The 18,990-nt window shown below is 51.8% G+C and overlaps 2 protein-coding genes across 4 annotated transcripts in view; one reads left to right on the top strand and one right to left on the bottom strand.

The window, feature by feature from the left end:
- Sergef (secretion regulating guanine nucleotide exchange factor) overlaps positions 1-3,387 on the top strand; it is a 220,660-nt gene extending 217,273 nt beyond the window's left edge. For 2 of the 3 annotated variants that reach the window (XM_038313679.1, XM_038313677.1), the window contains one exon: positions 66-426. In XM_038313679.1, the coding sequence (XP_038169607.1) occupies positions 66-334 (269 nt within the window). In that variant the 3' untranslated portion in view covers positions 335-426. Of the gene's footprint in view, positions 1-65; positions 427-2,848 lie in introns of those variants that run through there. The other variant, XR_005283485.1, reaches the window with a different exon arrangement.
- A 2,820-nt stretch (positions 3,388-6,207) lies between these two features.
- Positions 6,208-18,990, bottom strand: part of Kcnc1 (potassium voltage-gated channel subfamily C member 1) — a 40,450-nt gene continuing 27,667 nt past the window's right edge. Inside the window, exons 2-4 of the mRNA XM_038313913.1 lie at positions 15,069-16,002; positions 8,154-8,342; positions 6,208-6,272 (exon numbers count right to left, since the gene is read on the bottom strand). Coding sequence (XP_038169841.1) covers positions 6,208-6,272; positions 8,154-8,342; positions 15,069-16,002 — 1,188 coding nt within the window. The remainder of the gene's footprint in view (positions 6,273-8,153; positions 8,343-15,068; positions 16,003-18,990) is intronic.

Here is an 18,990-nt window from a genome sequence, read left to right as displayed (position 1 = left end):
GCATACCCTGTTAATGGCCACAAGCTTTGGGTGTTATGGTGATATCTGTGCCCTCTCTCCCACAGGTGACAAGTGTTGTGCCTGGGGCTGGAACGAACATGGCATGTGTGGGGATGGCACTGAGTCCAATGTCTGGACGCCATCTCCAGTGCAGGCTCTCCAGTCAGCAAGACTCCTCCTTGTGGGCTGTGGGGCTGGCCACTCCTTGGCCTTATGTCAGCTGCCAGCACACCTTGTGCCATGCCAGGATCTCAAGGTCTCCTCCCCACTCCACACCGCCCCAGAGAACACTGAATCTCAGGATGCCATGGACAAAGATAAACTGGAAGGATAGATGGTCGGAAACTTCAACCCAGAGCAGTTCTGACAAGATGAGCCATGAGTGCCTGTGAGAGAGCACCTCTAATAAAGTGATCCCAACAAAGATCCCTGGAGAACCTTTCTGTCAGTCAGCTCGAGAGGGACTCAGTAAGTCCTGATGGCTGGGCAGAACCACAGACCAGAGCAGTAAGGAGGGCTTACCCACTGCTCAAAGAGGACTGAGCTGTGGAGACAACATCTTTTCTCCTCAGCAGATGCAAATGAGGAAGGGATCCTCACTAAAGGACTTACAAAGTGATCTCAGCCCAGCTCTATGGCTGTGCTCTGGCCCAGCGGCCTTCGGTCAGAAGACAGGGCTTCTAGGATATGCTTAGAGCAGCGTACTATCCCTTCTAACTTGGGGGCTTATTTTCCGTCCAGAGTCCATTGCCTCTTACCAGGTCCTGTGCCTTGAGACCCTGAAAGGAAGGTACTCACATCTTTATGATCAGGGCCCCAGCAAAGGCTTAGGGTCGGGTGGGGAGAATGAAATGAGGAAGTGGAGAGTATGCAAGGCTTCTGAGAAGATGCAGCAGAGAAAATCCCAAGTGCAGACAGGGTGTCTGGAGCCAGGGAAACTCTCAGAAGATGGATAAGTCTTCCTCCAACCAGGCAGGTTTCTGGGACTGCTGTAGCAGGTAAGCTGTTTAGTCTCTGAGTTGGGATGCCTGGACTCTACTGGACATTAAAGCTGAGGGACCTTCCATCAAAATATAGTTGAGAGGCCTCTAAACTACATCCTGCAGTCTGGCATGGTGGCACATGCCTTTAATGCCAGCACAGCACTTTTTTTTTAAAGATTTATTTATTTATTATGTATACAACATTCTGCTTCCATGTATGCCCTCACGCCAGAGGAGGGTGCCAGATCTCATTACAGATGGTTGTGAGCCACCATGTGGTTGCTGGGAATTGAACTCAGGACCTTTGGAAGAGCAGGCAGTGCTCTTAACCCCTGAGCCATCTCTCCAGCCCCCAGCACAGCACTTTAATGCCAGAGCTAGAGTTTAAAGCCAGACTGGTATACATAGCGTGTTACAGAGTGAGACCTGTTCAGAGCCTTGGGCATCTCCTTGTAGACAGTACCACCTCCAGGTTTCTTTAGGCAGTGTTAATTTTGTCTTTATATTATGTATTGTGAGATGTATAAGATTATATTTGATAAGTGGGTCCTTAAGAAATTGAAGAAACTGCTGATCTTATTCAACCATTCTTGTTTTTCATCAGGAGAAAATGGCGGCTATAAGAAGCGGGAAGGGTCACCACGAGCCTCACTGCTGATCTAGAGTGACCCAGCCAGAGCCCTGAGCTAGGCAACAGTGGATAGGAAGTAGCTAAATGACTAGGAGTGGGTTCTGCTCAGAAAATATGGATCAAGTCAGTTCCAGACTCCACAGGCCTGAGCCTAGGCACCGCTTGCAGCTACAGTCTGACCTACAACCCAGTGATTCAAGTCTTGCTCCCGACTTTTGGCCCAAGAACTATGCCCTGTTCCATACAACCCCACCGCCCAGGCCCAGAGGCCCATTGCAGCATTTGTACTCTGATATGCTCAAGCCCACAAAAATGGAGCCATCACTCAGGGGTAAGCCATACTGGAGCAAGCTCAAGGTTACTGTCTTCTAGGCTGAATAGTTGGCAAAAACCAGGCCAGAAAACATTCCCCTGTGACCCATACCACCTCCAGTTTCCAGTCACAAGAAACAACACCGTCTTGCCCAGAAGCCCACAAGGCAGAGCTCCCTCTTCTCTCTTTCAGCACTGCTGGAAAAGCTCAGGGCCCTGTGCTTCTGCTGCTTTAACCCAGCACCTTATTTGCATGAGGCAGAAGCGTCTTTGCGTCCTGAATAGAATCAGCACATCAGCACTAAGTCCTTTGATCCCGAACCTCAGATGCTGACAAGTGTGTCAGAGCCTTCTGGCTGCAGGTGCCTGCAGGAAGGAGTGGCTCCATGGCCCACCATCTCACCTCAGCCACTCCCATCCTGCACTTCCTGATGGCCGTGTGGTCAGAGACCCTTCTTACTTCACTGCCTATCTCCAATGAGGGAAAGCACTTATCAGAGATGAAGAAGGATGTGCCTGGATTTCCCCCCTGCATCCTTTGGTGGCTATTTGCCTTTCTAAGACTTTGTCCAAGTTCCCTTTCCTGGCAGTCCATGAGGGAGCCAGCTCCTAGTCAGTTTAGAACTTAGCAAACTGTAAATGAATGATCTTCTCAGTGTCCCTGTGGGTCACCATGGAGGGAGGAGGTTAACTGAGCAAGCTCTGAGATCCCACCCTTATCTGCCCTCCACTTTATTACTCTGTTTACAGCTCTCTGAGAAACAGTCTCCAGGTCCCATAGCCATTTGATAGTTCCACTTCACCTGCCATGTCATTAGGGGCATAGGAGCTTACTTGAATAAGAACTCATTTTAAAAAAATTCATTTTCTTGATTGACTAAATAAATTTGCCTTCCTTTCCTACCTCTGCCCTCATGAGAAGAAGAACAACCCCATTGTGCACTTGCAGGCCTTTGACCCGGCCCTGGAGTAAGTGTTGAAGACCCAGCATGCAACAGCTCTGCCATCCCTACTTCCCACACCCACTCTTCCCTCTGGTCATGGATACCCACCTTCCCTTGACACATCTGCCTGTGAAGTCCATTAAAATAACTTTGGATGGTGGGCTGGCTAGTCTTATGTCAACTTGACACAGGCTAGAGTCACCCGAGAGGAGGGAACCTCAGCTGAGAAAATGTCTCCGTAAGACTGAGTTGCAAGCAAGCCCGTAGGATATTTTCTTAATCAGTGACTGATGAGAGAGGGCCCAGTGCATTGTGGGTAGGACCACCTCTGGACAGGTGGGCCTGGGTTCTATCAGGAAGGAGGCTATGCAAGCCATGAAGAACAAGCCAGTAAGCAGCACCCCTCCTCGGCCTCTGAATCAGGATCCTGCCCTGTTTGAGTTCCTGCTCTGATTTCCTCCAAAGATAGACTGTGGTGTGGAAGTGTGAGCTGAATTAAAAACCCTTTCCTCCCCGACTTGCTTTTGGCCATAATGTTTTATCGTAGCAATAGAAACCCTAACTAAGATGGGTGGCACGTCCCTGGGGACACTCTGGATGAAGTGAGTTGGTGCAGAGGAGCTGCAGGTAGTGTCAGACCCCCGAGTATGGCTGCTGCAAGTCCAGAGCCGCAGCACGGGGTGGGCAGGCGGGGGAGGGGAGCGCTGGCCTAGAAAACCAGCTGAGGGAGGCAGTGTGAGCATCATCCATTAGGGTAGCAGGGTGTTTCGGCGGGAGTGAGCTGGGCAGCTGTGGATCAGGAGAGATCTAGATCAGAACATGAAGTGGCCCCTTCTGTCACACCTATGGCATTCTGTGAAGGAGGGCAGGAGGCCAGATCCAAAGAGTCCTAGATTGAGAACCCATAACTTCAGTATTTCACCATCAAGGACCAGCCCCACAAAGTCCTTAGCTCAAAACAGCCCAACCTGAATTCTGGAGTCAAACCACCCACATTATGATCCTGACTTCACCTTAGCTGGGATGTGTGGCTTTGGGGCAGTTGTTTTCCCTGTCTGCGCCCTGTTATCTCGGATGTAACATGGGGTGATTGGGCTGTTCTGAGCTGGCGTTAGGCAATGTTTGTGAGATGCCCCTACACCGTAGATCCTCTCTAGCTGTGGTGTTCCTAAGCCTATACTGCAGATGACTTTGTGTTATTCAGCAAAGCCCCTTCTTCCTAGCAGATCTCTGACTCATGTCGACACTGGTCTTAGGCTGCTTCACTGGGGTATCCTGAGACTTGGCTATGAGATGCCTGGGCCTCTAGAGGCTCCACCAACCCCAGCCCCTGGGTTCCTGCACTGGGTACCAGGAAATTGAGACAAGCTCTTAGAGAGGTAAGAAGCTAGTATGTAAAACTTTGTCCCACCCATCCATGGGCTCACAGATGCTGGCTGTGCTGGGAGGTGACATCTTTATGCTGATGGCCCTGGGCAGCTTGCCGCCTTCTCTGGCCTTGTCTCCTCATCTTCAGATGCTCAGGGGCTGACTGTATATCCTCTGGAGTCTCTTTCCATATGAGCATTCTGAAATTCTAATGGATGAGGAAGAATCAGATCTTCCATTCCACCCAACACCCAAACCTGCAAGTGAGTTTCCCCAGAGCAGATTGTACTCTTTCCAAGGTGTGTCCAGGCTGAGAGGAGTATTCGACGAGGTAATCTCTAGACCAGGCCCTGCAAGTTGGCCAGGGCACCTAGACCTGACAGACCCAGCAGTAGTCCTATCAGGGAGGTGCTCATGGCTGCACAGGGCAACTAGATGCTCCAACATGGCTTAATGTAAGGATCCACAAGATGAGTCATAAAACCATCCAGGTGACCCCACAGAGAATGTGCTTTTATCCCTTAGCCCAACAGTATCTGTAGCCCTACCCTGCAGGGAACAGCATCCACAGCCCAGCGACACCTCAGCTTAGATGTCTACAGTAGTAGTCAGGCCCATGACTGGCTCAGTCGTACCAGAACAGAATGGAGATCTGCCTGAAGGCAATAAAAACTCAAGTCAGTGCTTCATCTCAGAAGTCAGCTTTTTATTTCCAGGGCCAGGGCCCGGGGAGGGGAGGTTGCTGTCTTTCCAGGAAATGTTGCAGTGGAAACTTGAGATGTTGCATTTTTTTTCAGCTTGAGCATGTGTTTTTCAAAAATATCATCCTTTCCCCACACACACTAATTTTAGAATCAGACCAAAGCCAAGCTACTGTCCTCTGTTTCTGTTGGGAAAATACTATATTTATTCAAGATGCAGGAGCGCGTCTCTGCAAACCTCCGATTGCTTCGGAAAAACAAATCTGCTTTAGACTAGACAGAAACCATGTTACAAAATTTATTTCATGCTTGAATCTCTTTGCATAACATTGGGCATGCAGTTTTTGTTTTTTGTTTTTTACGCTGAAGTACTAAATTGCATACAATGCCAGGTTATGCCTTAGTAAAGGTGGAGGGGAGGCGCCCCTCAGGTGGTCCTGAACTGGAGGTTCTCTACATCCTGGCTTTAAAATGACATTGGAAAATCCATATGGTGGAACTATGAACAATTCGTTATGAAACTTGGTTACACTGGATCTACACACTGAGATGAGAATCAACCTAAACTAGCCGCTTGTCAGGGTCTTGGGGAGACGTCCGCTGGGTCACAAGCATGCCAGAGATGGAAGAGAGCGGCAGTGTGAGTTCCCACAGTCCTATTCGGAGCAAAGTCCTCTGTTTTCCGCGTGAGAGATGAGCTACGAAGGTGAGGTCAATGTGACCAATGACTGACTACCTTTTTGAAACCTTTCCTCTGGGTCTTGTGTACAAAAAGCAATCTATTACCCGGCCCCATCCTTCTTCCCTGGCCCCCCACTCCCAGAAATGTACAGATTTCTACCGAGCGCCATTACAGTTTGGCTCCGACGCCATGTGTCAAAATAAAGAAGGCTGAAAGAAAGAACCCTTGATTTCTCTCCATTCATGGTGGTGGTGAGGGGAATCATACAGTCACAGCAGGGGCTGGTGGGTTTGGTTTAGCTGGGTTTTCTGTTTAACCATGCAAGTCATGCTAAGGCTTCCCTTCACCCCCCTCCCCAAAGAAAAGGTAACTTCTAAGAAAAATGAAAAGAAAGAAGGGCGATCCTCTACGGTCAGTTACCAATGGCCGTAGAAAAAGCTACGTCCGTCTTAGTACAATGCCTGGGCCACTCGGACTCGTCCGGCAAACCTGCATGGCGTGAATTTACTCTGTCCGAGGGTGAGGAGGGGCTGCAGGTCCACCCAGATGCTTAATAGCCACCAGTGTCCTCGGCCAAGCCGCCTGGTCAAGTCACTCTCACAGCCTCTGTCGGCATATACTTAGCAATGACAGGGCTTTCTTTGCAAAGATCTGTATGTAGAGAATACAATTAACACTTGAGCTCCTCTTCATGCCTTCCCCTCCCGCTCGGTACTTAGTTGTTAAGGAAGGAGGAGGAAAGACTGAACAGCCGCATGCAGAGGCAGGCAGGTTCTTCTCCAGCTGGCTTGTTTCCCATGCAGCGAACCAGCCTAGCAGCCTCTTTCTCTTCCCTCCTTGGGGGGACAAGTGAAGTCCCTACTTCTGCTCTGGACCTGCAGACCTAAAGGGCTCTGAATCAGCCAGAGCAAAGCAAATTCTCGTTGCTCTCAGGAGCCATGAGAGCCGGGCTGGGTGAATGTGTGTGGGGCCTTCACCCTTGGTGCCTCCCAAAGAGTCCAGCACCCGAACCAAGGTGGGTTCTGAAACTGGGGATTGCCTATGGATGGGGGTTGCACTCAACTCCCTAGCACTACCGGGAAATGAGGTGCTTCTGGAAACACAGTAGAGACACTCTGTTCTCTTAGGCCACACCAACCGATCCAGTATCCAAGACAAAGGAGCCAGGCAGCCCGTGGGGCTTTACTGGGCAGGGCACAGCCGTGGAGATAATTTCCCCCTTATTCTTCAGGGTGGCCCTGCTCCTTGGCATTCTAGAGGCTTTACCTGGAAAAAAGCCAGTTGCAAAGAGAGCAGCGGACCCATCCATGTCAAGGATGGGGCCCTTCTCAAGACTGGTAGCCCTCTGCCATGCAGCATCATGCAGGGAGTGGCACACCGCACTGAGGTCCAGGGGACCTCAGGCAGGGCAAACAAGCAGAGACCAGCCTGAATCGGGTGGGCATAACTAAGCAATCGTGCGCAACCCAGAGAACTTTCCCTCGTCTTGGTGTATGCTGCCTCTCCTAGGTCTGCCTTTGATCCTCGAAGTCTGTCTTCTCCTTGTGTCTGGTTTAACTGTTTCCAACACTAGTACAGTTGACAAAGGCCACAGACTACACACCAGGTGTTACTCTCAGGAATCTGACTCCTGTCTGCCCTACCCTGCTTGCTGTCAGCATGCTTCTGTGTGAGCATTTGAGGCACAAAGATGCGTGCATGCGCTTCCCAGCTAGTCTGCTGCACTGAGAAAGGCCCAGGCCAGTGCCTGCAGCCCTGTGTGGACTGTCCTAAGCTCCTCCCCAGCACTCAGCCCGGCCCATGCTAAACCTCTCCAAATCCTGACTGTCTCAGCCTTCACCAGTCACAAAGGGGCACTGACCACCCATGGGTCCGTGGAAATGTGCTCTGGCGATGGAAAGGGCTATACGAAGTCCCATTGATATGCCTTGTCTTGGTAGGTTTTCTTTTTCTCATCTTCAGTATTCTGACTGTCCACACAGCTTACCTCTACAAGGAGAGTGGCCTTATCCCCTAGCTCCAAAGCCACCTCTCTATGAGGCCTTCCTTTCCACTTGGCCTGCAGATTCTCTTAAAGGGTACTTCTTCCATAGCACAACCTGAAGACTAAATTCACAGGGTGGTGGCCAAGCCCTCTACAACTAAAGGCTAGGGAAGAACACTGCCGTTGGATTTGCTCTACTGCACAAGAGAACTCTGGAGGAACTGAGACTCCCCCTGTCTCCTTAGGTACCCCCTTGGCTTGGGTTTACAGCCCATGGTCATCCACCCTGTGCCAAGCCCCTTTCTACCATTTATCTAATACCAACCTACAGCTAGCTACCTGGGCCTCAGCCTTGCTCTCAACCTGGCATCCCCCTTTGGAAAGGATTCTGACCTCTAGAGGCCAAGCTTGGGGGACTCCCTCTATCCTTGCCCCCTTAGTGTACCTGCCTACCCCTCAGCACCCCTTGCCCGCCTCCCTGCCCACCCTTCTGCAGGAGCGCAAGGCGGGCCCAGCCAATGCAGAGAGCTCCAGCTTCCTCTACATACCCTTTCTCATTCCTCCACCAGGTGGGCACGCGTACTCCCCAGTTGATAAGAGGAAGCAGGGTCCGTATCTCTCGCGGGTGCCCGAGCGGGTAAAGGGCAGGCCCTCATCGGGAGTGAGGGCCTGGTCTATGTGGGGGCAGTCTTCGTTCGCCAGCGCGGCCTTCGCCACCTCCCCATTCAGTTTGGAATCTTCAAACATATAAGCAGAAGCTATTGAGACACTGAAAACTGTTTAGTGAGAGGGGGTGACAGGCCGAAGGGAGGGCATTTGACAAAGAACTCCTGTTCCTGAGGATGGAAAGGGGCGGTCCGTCGGGACAGTGCACGGCTGGGGCGGACTGCTGACAGAGCAGGGAGGAAGACACTCCTGGGTTTGCTCAAAGTTTGCAAAAAGATGAATTGGTGATGAACCTGGCAGGTGGGCCCAAGGCAGGGTAATGAGACAGGATGATGTGATGTATTCATGGGGAGAGGGTCAGACACATAGCTCAGGGAGAAGACAGACACTCAGAAAGGCCCCAGTCCAGAAAGGTAGCCTTTCAGAACCTCCCCCCCACACACACTTCTAACGAGCCCCTGGCTGTCTCTCAGCAACATTTGCCCTCGGCCCAGCTGGACGCCATTTGACCTCCCTCATGCCTCCTCATGCCGATCCCATTGCAGCATCTGGTTCCTGCCGAATCCCCAAGTCTGATCACTCAGCTTGCTCCCACCACTCCATTTGGACCCAACTCATCCATCAAGGTGCCCTAGCCTTCTTCTCTGTCCCCACAGGACCAAATCTGGTGCCTCTATAACTTTACCCATACAGACTAGGCCTGCTCACACCTTCTTTCCTGTATGCACAGGGACACTCTGGTCCCTCAGATTTCCCATCCCCTCAACAGGCTTGCCTGGACACATATTTTACCATGTTGTGCCCCATAGGAACTAAACTGGCCATACCTCTGTTTTGTCCTCACAGGAACCTGATCTTTTCTCTCTGAGACTGTCCTCTACACAGATTAAGCCTGATCACGCCTTCTACAATGTTCACACAGGTGCCTCTGAAACTACGTCCTATACACAGATAAGAGCTAGCCACACCTGTACTGTCTCTACAAAGACCCAATCAGGTCACTTCAGTTTCCCGTTCCTCACACTGACTAGGCCTGGTTACACATTCCGCCGCCCCTCTAAGGACCCAACCTGATGGATCTGCTCCATCTCTCCATGCGGATTAATTTCCTGTGTACCCTCACAGGCCCAATTAGACCACTCCATCTGCTCTGTCCCCGTGCAGACCTACACTACGCCCACACACATCAAGCAGTGTCTCCACAGACCCCTCCAGGGGACCTGGTCAGCTTGCACAACAAAGATAAACGCATATGCATGAGGCCGTGATAGCTGGACACGGATGTGGGAGGGGCTCCCATTGCTGTGCCTTCTGCCAGCATTCCTGGCAAAGCAGAGCAAATGGGTGTGCAGGAGGCAACAGACGCTGATGGCAGTGGGTGGGGAAATTTGAGGCTTGGCCTCTGTAGTGGCCTAAGGAGGAACCTGGGAGGGAGTCACAGGGGAACACGTATGGTGGAAGGCAAAATGTGGCCACAGGCAGGCACCCTGGCCCTCTTAACTTCAAAGATCTGGAGGCCTTCAGCACATGGCAGAGGTGACTCTGACTGACCTTTGTCCCCCATCTCTGTCCCTCTTGGGGACTCTGCCAGAGTGAAGCCCACTCAAATGCTGCACATGGGGGAAACCTCATATGAAAGCCCGTTGGTGAAGGAAGGAAACCAACCTGGGAATGTGTTAGGGGTGGCTCTCTGAAGGAAAGCTAAGGGGAATCCCCCTGGATTTGACCCTCTCCCATGATCCTGTTCACATCATGTAACTACACGCAGGAGTGCTCCTGCATGCACACACGTGGCATGCACGTGGGTGGGATCACCACCGTCATGTCACTACAAAGAGGCAGTCAGTCAAAAGAGAAATGGACCAATCAGGTTTATTCATAAAGCAAATCCAAAAAAAAGTTTCCCATCATAATTTTGGAACTTAAAAAAGTCTGTCGTACAAGATGGCAAGGCATTTCACGTACAGTGCATTCCTTGAAGATCCCAGGGCCTTCGCTCCTGATTGACTCTGAACCAGAAAGGCCAGTTCCTAGGGAAACTCTGGCACCATGTGACAAGCTGGGGGCTGCCTAGCAATGGAGCATGTCTGTGGGCACACACATGTGCCTACGGACATGCATATCCTCCCTTACATTCCATTTGGCTCTCGTCTCCCTCATGGAGGCTCTGTGGGCTGGAAGGACAATGTTGGGGCGATGGGGGATGTGGTATGGTGAGGAAGGGGGTTGGAAGCTGGGGTCCATGTGCCTCGAATGACTTTTTCTTCAGGGGAACATTAGTGGCTTCCAAGTGCATCTTCTCCAGGTGGCGAAGATGCTCTTGAGTGGGCGTCCACAGCCTGCTCTTCTTGTCCAGGGTCAAACAGTGACTGTTCCTTTCTGCCTCTGCCTCCATAGAGACAGCGCAGCCTGAGTCCCCTCCTCTGTTGCCAAGTCTCTGCCTATGTGCCCCCTACCCCTGGGCTCCCATCTTGAACTGTAAAAGGTTTGAAAGTGGGGCAGATCCTCGGGTGTGGGGGGGGGGGGCAGAGGCAAGGAACAGCCATCCGGAATCTAGGGGGACAAGATGATGGGCAGTTTCCAGGATGTCCCTGGAGCCTGCTTTTTCTTTCAGCCTCAACCTTTGGAAAGGGGTCTATGGCTGAATGGCTGTTGTTTTACCTGCAGTTGAAGATGCTGTCAGCAAGCGGACCATTCTCCAGTCCCAAACTTCAGTGCGGATGGCCAGAAGAGAAAATAACTAAAGAGGCCAATTGTCTAAACCTGAGGAACCACGAGAAAGGCCACGGGTACAAGGTCGCTGAGTCCCCACCCACCTGCTCATCTCTCCCGGAATGAAAGGGCAGCTAGCATCCTAGGTTCCCACATGCTTTCAGAGACCTGGGTCTGCCTCCCCTGGCCCAGGACCCCACAGGCCTGCAATGATGAAATGACAGCGTGGGCAGCGTCTCAGAGATGATGTCATGATGTCAAGGCTTTGAAATGAACTGAGATGAACATCTGTGACAGGGTCACTTTTTTAAAACTTTGGAGCAAGGAGAACCTACATGGCCAGGCCCTCTGTCAGCAGGCCTGCTTTTCTGCCATCTCCAGACACTTCCGACATACTTACTGTTCACATCAGCAGCGGGCACCAGCAGGCACACGCAGGACTGGACAGGGGTTAGTTGGGCTGGGCATTGCCTTGGGTTTGCCCCAGAGGGGTCTGCTCAGCTGGGACTCAGGGGAAACATCTCAGGCTAAAAGGGGACAAGCTGTGAGAGACAGTTGTGGGGACCACCACACTCAGTCAACAAAACAAGAGAGAAAGACATGATTAGCGGAGAGGGGGAGGGGATATGAACAACACAGAAAAGAGCGCCCATGCCAGCCATTCCAAAGTCATCTCATTTCTTCTCAGATCTCCCTTTGCCCACTCGGGCAGTATGGACTCCACTGAGGGTCCAGGCTGCCAGCCCTACAGCTGGATTCTCTTTAACCACCTATCTGGCCCCATCAATTCTGTCCCCTCCTTCCCTCGAGGTCTAGCCCTAGTCCCAGGCTGTAGCCCAAGAGAGGACAGCTGGAGGGCCCAAAGAGAGGGGACTTTAGATTCTGATGCTCTCCCCACAAAGAACACCCTGAAGCTGCAGCGGTAGCTTCTGGGGTGAGGGGTGTCTCCGAGACATCACTTTGGCTCCACATACTCCCAGTCAATGAGGGAACCAGACCTGGCCACCTGCATCCGTCTTTACCCCTTATGCTGGGACCCTAGAACCCTGGACTCCACACCACAAAGGACGGACCCACCCCACAGGAGCAGACACAATAAGACACACAAGAATGGACATGGCAGGACAGGGGACAACAGACATTCCAAGCTACCCAGAGCAAGTTGTTGACCCCACTGTAAATAGGGAAGGGAGCCCCTTCCAGGAGAAGGGCAGCTTCTCCAGGGAGCTCAGTCCCAGACACTCCTTCCCTGTGTCTCCCTTGACCAGGTGAGATCTGAATCCTTGGAGCCCCTCAGGGAAGATCCCACAAATACTGAGGCCATTCAAATCATGGCCCAAAGAAAGAGATCACCACGTCCCTGGGACAGACAGACTGTGGCTTCAGCAGTGACTGAAACGTGGTGGGGAGGGCAGAGAGCTAGAAGCCCAGCATTCTGGCTCAGTCCCTGGCCCAAGAGTTCGAAATGGAAGTGGAGAAAATTCTGGGTAAGGGTCTGCTCGACTGTCTCTGCTGAAGGACCCCACAGGACCTCATCTCCCACACCCCCATAAGGTCTGTCTCTACTCACCATGTGTGCCTTGTCGAACTCTGGCTTCTCCCCTTTCTCACCTCCACCCCAAGCCCATCCAGGTGTATAGTTACGAGAAGAAAAGGAGTTGAATGAGAAGGGAGGTGTGGCACAAGGATGGCTAAAGACAAGCCTAGGAAACTCATGTGCCCCTGACAATAGATAAGCCTGGTCTCACTCGTGTTGGAGGTGAGCAGTGTTCTGGTGAAAGATGAGGTCTAGGTGGGACTGGAATCTTAGAGCTGAGGAGCTGGACTGGGCTGAGCACCAGGACAGCACCAAACAGCAAGGGAAAGAGAAGGGAATAATGTGTGTGTGGAGTGGGGAAGGAAAGGAACTTGAGCTTGGAGAGTAAGTCATAAGACTGCCCAAACCAGAGCTCTCTGTGTTCCTGAAACCTGGAGCCAGGGGCAAGGTGCTCTCAGGGGAAGGGCTGAGGAACCCAGAGGAAACCTCACAGGAATTCACAGGCTCTGTGGATCTGCTGCAGCAACATGAGGAAAGAGCTAATATCCCTAGGACTAGCTGAGTGTGTGTGTGTGTGTGTGTGTGTGTGTGTGTGTGTGTGTGTGTGTGCGCGCGCGCGCGCGCATGTGTGTATGCATGTGCACCCTCGGTACATGGGAAATTATGTCACTGAGTGTGCAGAGCAATATCTGCTTGGCTAGAATGAGCTGGGGTCACCAATGGGTTGACCTGGGGCTCCATGTCTAGAGCACCAATACTGACTGACAGTGTTGGGGAAGATGAATCAGAAGGGTTGAGTAGGGTCATGTAATGCCCCTCTGGCTGAGCACTTCCTACCGGGCTGCACAGTGAGGGTCATCCAGAGCTGAGGAAACTGGCCTTGCCCTGCTGGTGGCTCCTGGGGCATAATGGCTAGCTAACTCAAATCAAAAGGTTATACCTGGAGCTTCCCATAAATGGAGACATGGCTAGACCAGGAGGTCTCTACCTCAGACCTCCTGCACTCCCTGCTCCAATCTAGAACACAAGTTACATTTTACTTATGTGCCTAGAGCAAACTCAGAAAAGAGAGGGCATGGGATTGGGTGAAAGGGCTGGAATGACCCATGGCCAGAGAAGTAGGCCATAGGACATTGTTTAGGCTGCTCCAGCCAGTAGGAGAAAGGACTTTGATGGGAAGGTGAATCAGATAGCACACAGCAGTGAAGGACATCAATCACCCACTGAGGGAGGTCACCCACATGAAAGAGACTCTCTCACCTGAGGCTGAGCTATCTGGCAGCCCCCTAGGAGACCCAGGCATGGGGTGCTCTCCATAGACTAAATGAATCTAACAGTACACACCAACCTCACACTCACCAAGCGCCTCTTAGATCAGTGTCACCATTCTTCTCTGGGTCATCTGTTCCTTGGAGATCCCTGTGTCCTCAGAGTAGCCAATGGGATTCCATGGGTAGAGGTAGACTATGGGTTTTCATCTTCAGACCAGAGCCCCATGGTCAACTTTATGTGCTATGTGCAGGTTCTCATAAAACTGAGATAGTCCCATAATGAACCACTAGCCATGGAATATGAGAATATATCCCTCGGTGACTAGTATTGTTTCCCTCCACCCCCACCCCATCTCCCAGTGAATTCGTGGGTAAGCGGTTGGGATGTCTTGTATTGCTGCTGCTGCAGTCCCTACTGCTAGATGCGGGACAACTCTCAGTGGTGGGAGGTTGTTGCTGGTCCCTAATGCTTTCATCTAAGCTGCCCGGGGTGTGGCCCCCCTCTAGGCCTTTGCTCACCAGCCTCTTCCATCAGAAGGTCGCCAGAAACTCCCACTGGACCATCAACCCAAACAGACAACGTGAAAGCCAGAGTCACTCAACAGATTCCTAAAGATAAGTGCTAAGCTCTAGAGTGGTGGCAGAGGATGAGTTGGTTTGGCATGCTATGGGGTAAGTAAGCTTGTCACAGGCTAGGGGCAACTCCTAGCAAAGACCTGGAGCCACGTAGCAGGAGTCTACTCAGCTACAGAGACGGGTTCTGCTCGGGCTGAGAATCCTGACTGCTGCCTTTGCAGGGACCTGGCTGGCCAGATCTCATGTACCACTCTGCCAGTTCACAGCCTGAAGGCATTCATGTTAAAGACCAAATCAAAGGCTGTGTGGTGTCTCTGAATCACATCCACTCCCTCCCTGCCCACCACGGGTCAGTAGCCTGACAGAGACTTATGCCTGACTCCTCCTGACCAAGCAGCAGCCTCTGGGCTCCTGCTAAGAGTCCTCAGCAAATGTCTGTGGGGGTCTCTTCAGAACTCATGAGACCAACCACGTCAACCTCCTTACCCAGAGCCACCAGTAAGGTTCCTCTAGCAAGCTCTTGACTTCCGAATTTGGCCGCCAAGCATCTCCCTGGGGCCCCAGGCTCCATACCTCAAGACTGGGCACAGAGTCCTGGGTCGCCCACAGAACTAAGGAAGCAGTCTGACTGAATCTGGAATCATTGCTACAGGGGGCAGAGGTTAAAGGTCAGATCGACATGCCTCTAAGAGGTTTCCTACCTGCTCTGTTAATTTCTAAAATTTCTTCCTGGGCCAGCGGACATGTGTCACTCTGAGTACTGTGGTGAGGAGAGTTTACGACAGATTTACAGTAATTGGGAGATCCCAGCTGTGGTGCTCGTGGAATATGCTTCTTTTTTTTCTTTGGTAGTTTCTGCTTAGCCATGGCTAAAGAGTAGTACATCCCGAAATTGTTCACGATGACGGGCACCGGCATGGCAATGGTCAGCACTCCTGCCAGAGCACACAGCGCTCCCACCAACATACCAGACCACGTCTGAGGATACATGTCTCCATAGCCCAGTGTTGTCATGGTGACCACAGCCCACCAGAAGCCAATGGGAATATTTTTAAAGTGTGTGTGCTCGCTGGCACTGGGATCGTTGGGCTGTGCCCCTATCCTCTCAGCGTAGTAGATCATGGTGGCGAAGATGAGCACACCCAGGGCCAGGAAGATGATAAGCAGCAGGAACTCGTTGGTGCTGGCACGGAGCGTGTGGCCTAGGACCCGAAGGCCCACGAAATGGCGGGTCAGCTTGAAGATGCGCAGGATGCGCACAAAGCGGACAACGCGCAGGAAGCCCAGCACGTCCTTGGCAGCTTTAGAAGACAGGCCGCTGAGGCCCACCTCCAGGTAGAAGGGGAGGATGGCCACAAAGTCAATGATATTGAGTGAGTTCTTGATGAACTCCACCTTGTTGGGACAGAAGACAACACGCATGAGGAACTCGAAGGTGAACCAGACCACACAGACGCCCTCGATGTAGGTGAGGAAGGCCTCGGTTTCTGCTTCCCGGTAGTATCGCACTTGGGTGCCATTTTGAACATTCTCAATCTCCGTCTTGTTCACGATGGGATTGAACCGCTCATGGGTCTCCAGACAAAAGGTTGTGATGGAGACCAGGATGAAGAAGAGGGAGGCCAAGGCCACATACTGTGGGCGAGAAACACAGGTGTCAGAGTAAAGGCTTCCTGCTCAGGGTGGAGAAACCTGGAGTGTGTTGCGTTGGGCTCAGGCACACCGCCACATTAGGAGCAGGCCATGCACAGAGCTCCTTCAGCACAACCCAGGCCAACCTGCAACCCTAGCCTCCTCAGAGCCCTGAGGGGTAAGTGCTGCTGCTGAGCCAGGCCTGCAAAGCCTGCATCCCTGTTCATCTGTTCCTCCTTTCCCCTGCTGCCAGCCAAATCATAAGAGGGAAGGAGCCTGGCTACATTAGGATGAGCTGTCAATAAATACTCTGATGAGAAATAAAAACAAAAGAAAATAACCAAAATCTTGTTGAGCCACTGAATTCTGAGGTGTCTGTCTTGGCATTTAGCTACATTGACTGACACTGGGACAGAGGTGTGCAAAGAAACACAAGGAAAACGCTCTACTGGACCCAGGCCTTTGGGAAGCTGTGTTTATTTCCTTTGACTCCAGTTCATTTACTTAAAGACACCCCACCCGCGCCCCACAATTAGCAGCAGGAAGTCAAGCGCCTTGGTCTTAGTTTTGGTTAACCCTGGCACTCCTCCCCATCCCATGTGCTCTGGGAGGCCCAGAATTGCTAGGTTGGGTTAACCAAAACCCTGAGTCCTGGAGCACAACCTGCCAAAGGATCTGGGCACCAAGAACTAAAAGGATCTTACAGATCATGTTCTGGGTATCAGGGAGGGGAGAGAAGAGTAGGAAAGACGGTGTTATGGATTGACAGCAGTCTCGTGAGACGATGCCACATGCTCCCCGAGCCCACAGACAGGAAGAGACCCGTGTAAACTGCTGCCCACAGCTGCTGGCATCCTGTTAGCTTAATAGCAATGCAATTTTCAGAACCTTTTCTCATAGGCTACTATCAAATGCAATCCATTTGCATCCTTCCGTGAACCGAGGTCTCCTTGCCAATCACCCATCTTCCTTCCGTCCTTGCCCCCGCTTTCCCTCCCTTGTGCCCATTTATCCACCCTTTTCTCCATCCATGCACTCATCCATCTATCCGCTCATCCTTCCTTCTATCCTCTGCTCCACTCCTTCCTTATTTTTCTTCCCTCCTTCCTTCCTTCTCCCTGCCCATATACTGCTCACCATCCTTCAGTTCACCCATCCATCCTTTCTTCCCACCATGCTTCCCCAGACACGGGCTCTCAGGGAGCTCCCTGTTCAGTTAAAGAGGAGGACACACACAAAGACAGAACAAAGCAGTGGGCTGAAAGTATGAGTCCCTGCACCCTGTGAAGCCTTCGGGGCTGGAAAAAGCTGAGGGAAGCAGGATAGAAAAGAAGTCTTCTCAATCCAGGAAGCTCTTCTTTCAGGATCCAGCTCTTCCAGACCTGGGATGCATGGAGGACAAAGCAGGAGAGCAAAGTGGAGGCAGGAAGAGCCATTTACCTTCAGCCCCAGCTCACCAGGAGCGGCAGCCCTTCCAAGGCATCATGCATTTTCATCTGCTATACATTTGGCCTTGGACTTCCTCTAGGTCTCTTCTTGGAACTTGGTCTTCACAGCTTAGATTCCCCAGGGGCAGGCCATGCTCCCCATGCAGTGACCCCTGCCATAGCCTTTTCCTTGCATCCTCTCTCAACAGGACCACTGCTATCAAAGCTGGTTCTAGGCTTCAGTCCCAGCCACACAGCTACTGGTCCCAGAGCTGCTCATGCCAGCTACCACGCTGCCCACAGGGAAAGCCCGGAGTCCTTAGGATCACTGTGCCCTGGCTGCACTTGCTCTATCGGGGTCCTCACCCTACATGTACCCAACATTATTGCCACATGTACCTCCTCTGGTGGCTTTGCACCCAAGGGTCCTTCTTCTTGAGAGACTTCTGGCCATGAACACTGTGTTCATGCATGATTCCATGCATCCTCACTGCCCCGTTGATAGCCCTTCCCCTGGGGCGAGGCTCCCACTGGCAACAGTGGTACTCAGGAGGCAGCCTGCCAAGGCTCTCCTCAAGGAATCTCTACACCCTCCCAGGGAGGCCATGAGTCTGTCCCCAGCGATGGCTCGTTAGTGTTTGCAAAGGCTCATGAGAATAACCCCGACAGGGCATTGATCTCCCAGGAGATCCGCAAACCCTCAGAGCCCTCCTCTCATTTGTCCCCTCGTGACACTGATCTTCACAGGGACAAGGGGTTTCAGAATAAGACCAGGTCTTATTAAGATTAGCATAGAGGGGCTGTGGAGATGGTTGGTACAGCGCTTTCCATGCAGACATGGATCCGGGAGTTCCATCACCAGAATCCATGTTAAAAATAGAGCTGGGCATGAAGGAATGGCTCGGCAGTTAAGTCACCCACTGCGCTTTCAAAGGCCTAGGGTCAATTCCCAGAACATCCATGATGGTTCACATCCGCAACTTCAGTCTTAGGGAATCCAGTGCCCCTCTTCTGGCCTCCACAGACACCATGTATGCACGTGCATGTACATGCATGCAGACAAACACTCATACACATAAAATGCAAATAAAATAATCATTAAAAAGCAAGAAAAGGAAGGCATCAAGTGTGGTGGCATGTGCTTGTAATCCCAGAGTTGAGGAGCAGAGCCAGGTGGATTTCTAGAGCTTACTGACCAACCAGTGTAGCTGAATCTGTGAGCCCCAGGCCAAGTGAGAGATCTTGTCTCAAAAAAAAAATAAGGGAATGAATTAAAGATGATACCAGAAATTAACACACATACACATACACATGCACACACACACACACACACACACACACACACACACACACACGGACACACACAATTAGTACAGGAAAACCCATGGTTATCCAGGCTCAAGGTGTAGCCTGGGCCTCACTGTACAAAGAATGGAGGCTAGAGGGTAGGAAGTGAGAACCAGACTGGAGCCAGACAGAAGACTCCATCCCCGGGTAGAGCGTGCTAGACTCCCTGCAGACCTGCTTTCTCAGCCTCTACTGCCACAAGCAGGACCCTGAAGAC

The sequence above is a fragment of the Arvicola amphibius genome, chromosome 12, assembly GCF_903992535.2.
Source record: "Arvicola amphibius chromosome 12, mArvAmp1.2, whole genome shotgun sequence".
NCBI classification, from domain to species: Eukaryota; Metazoa; Chordata; class Mammalia; order Rodentia; family Cricetidae; genus Arvicola; species Arvicola amphibius.
The sequence above is the reverse complement of the archived record's forward strand: the minus strand, read 5'-3'. Positions and strand labels throughout refer to the sequence as shown.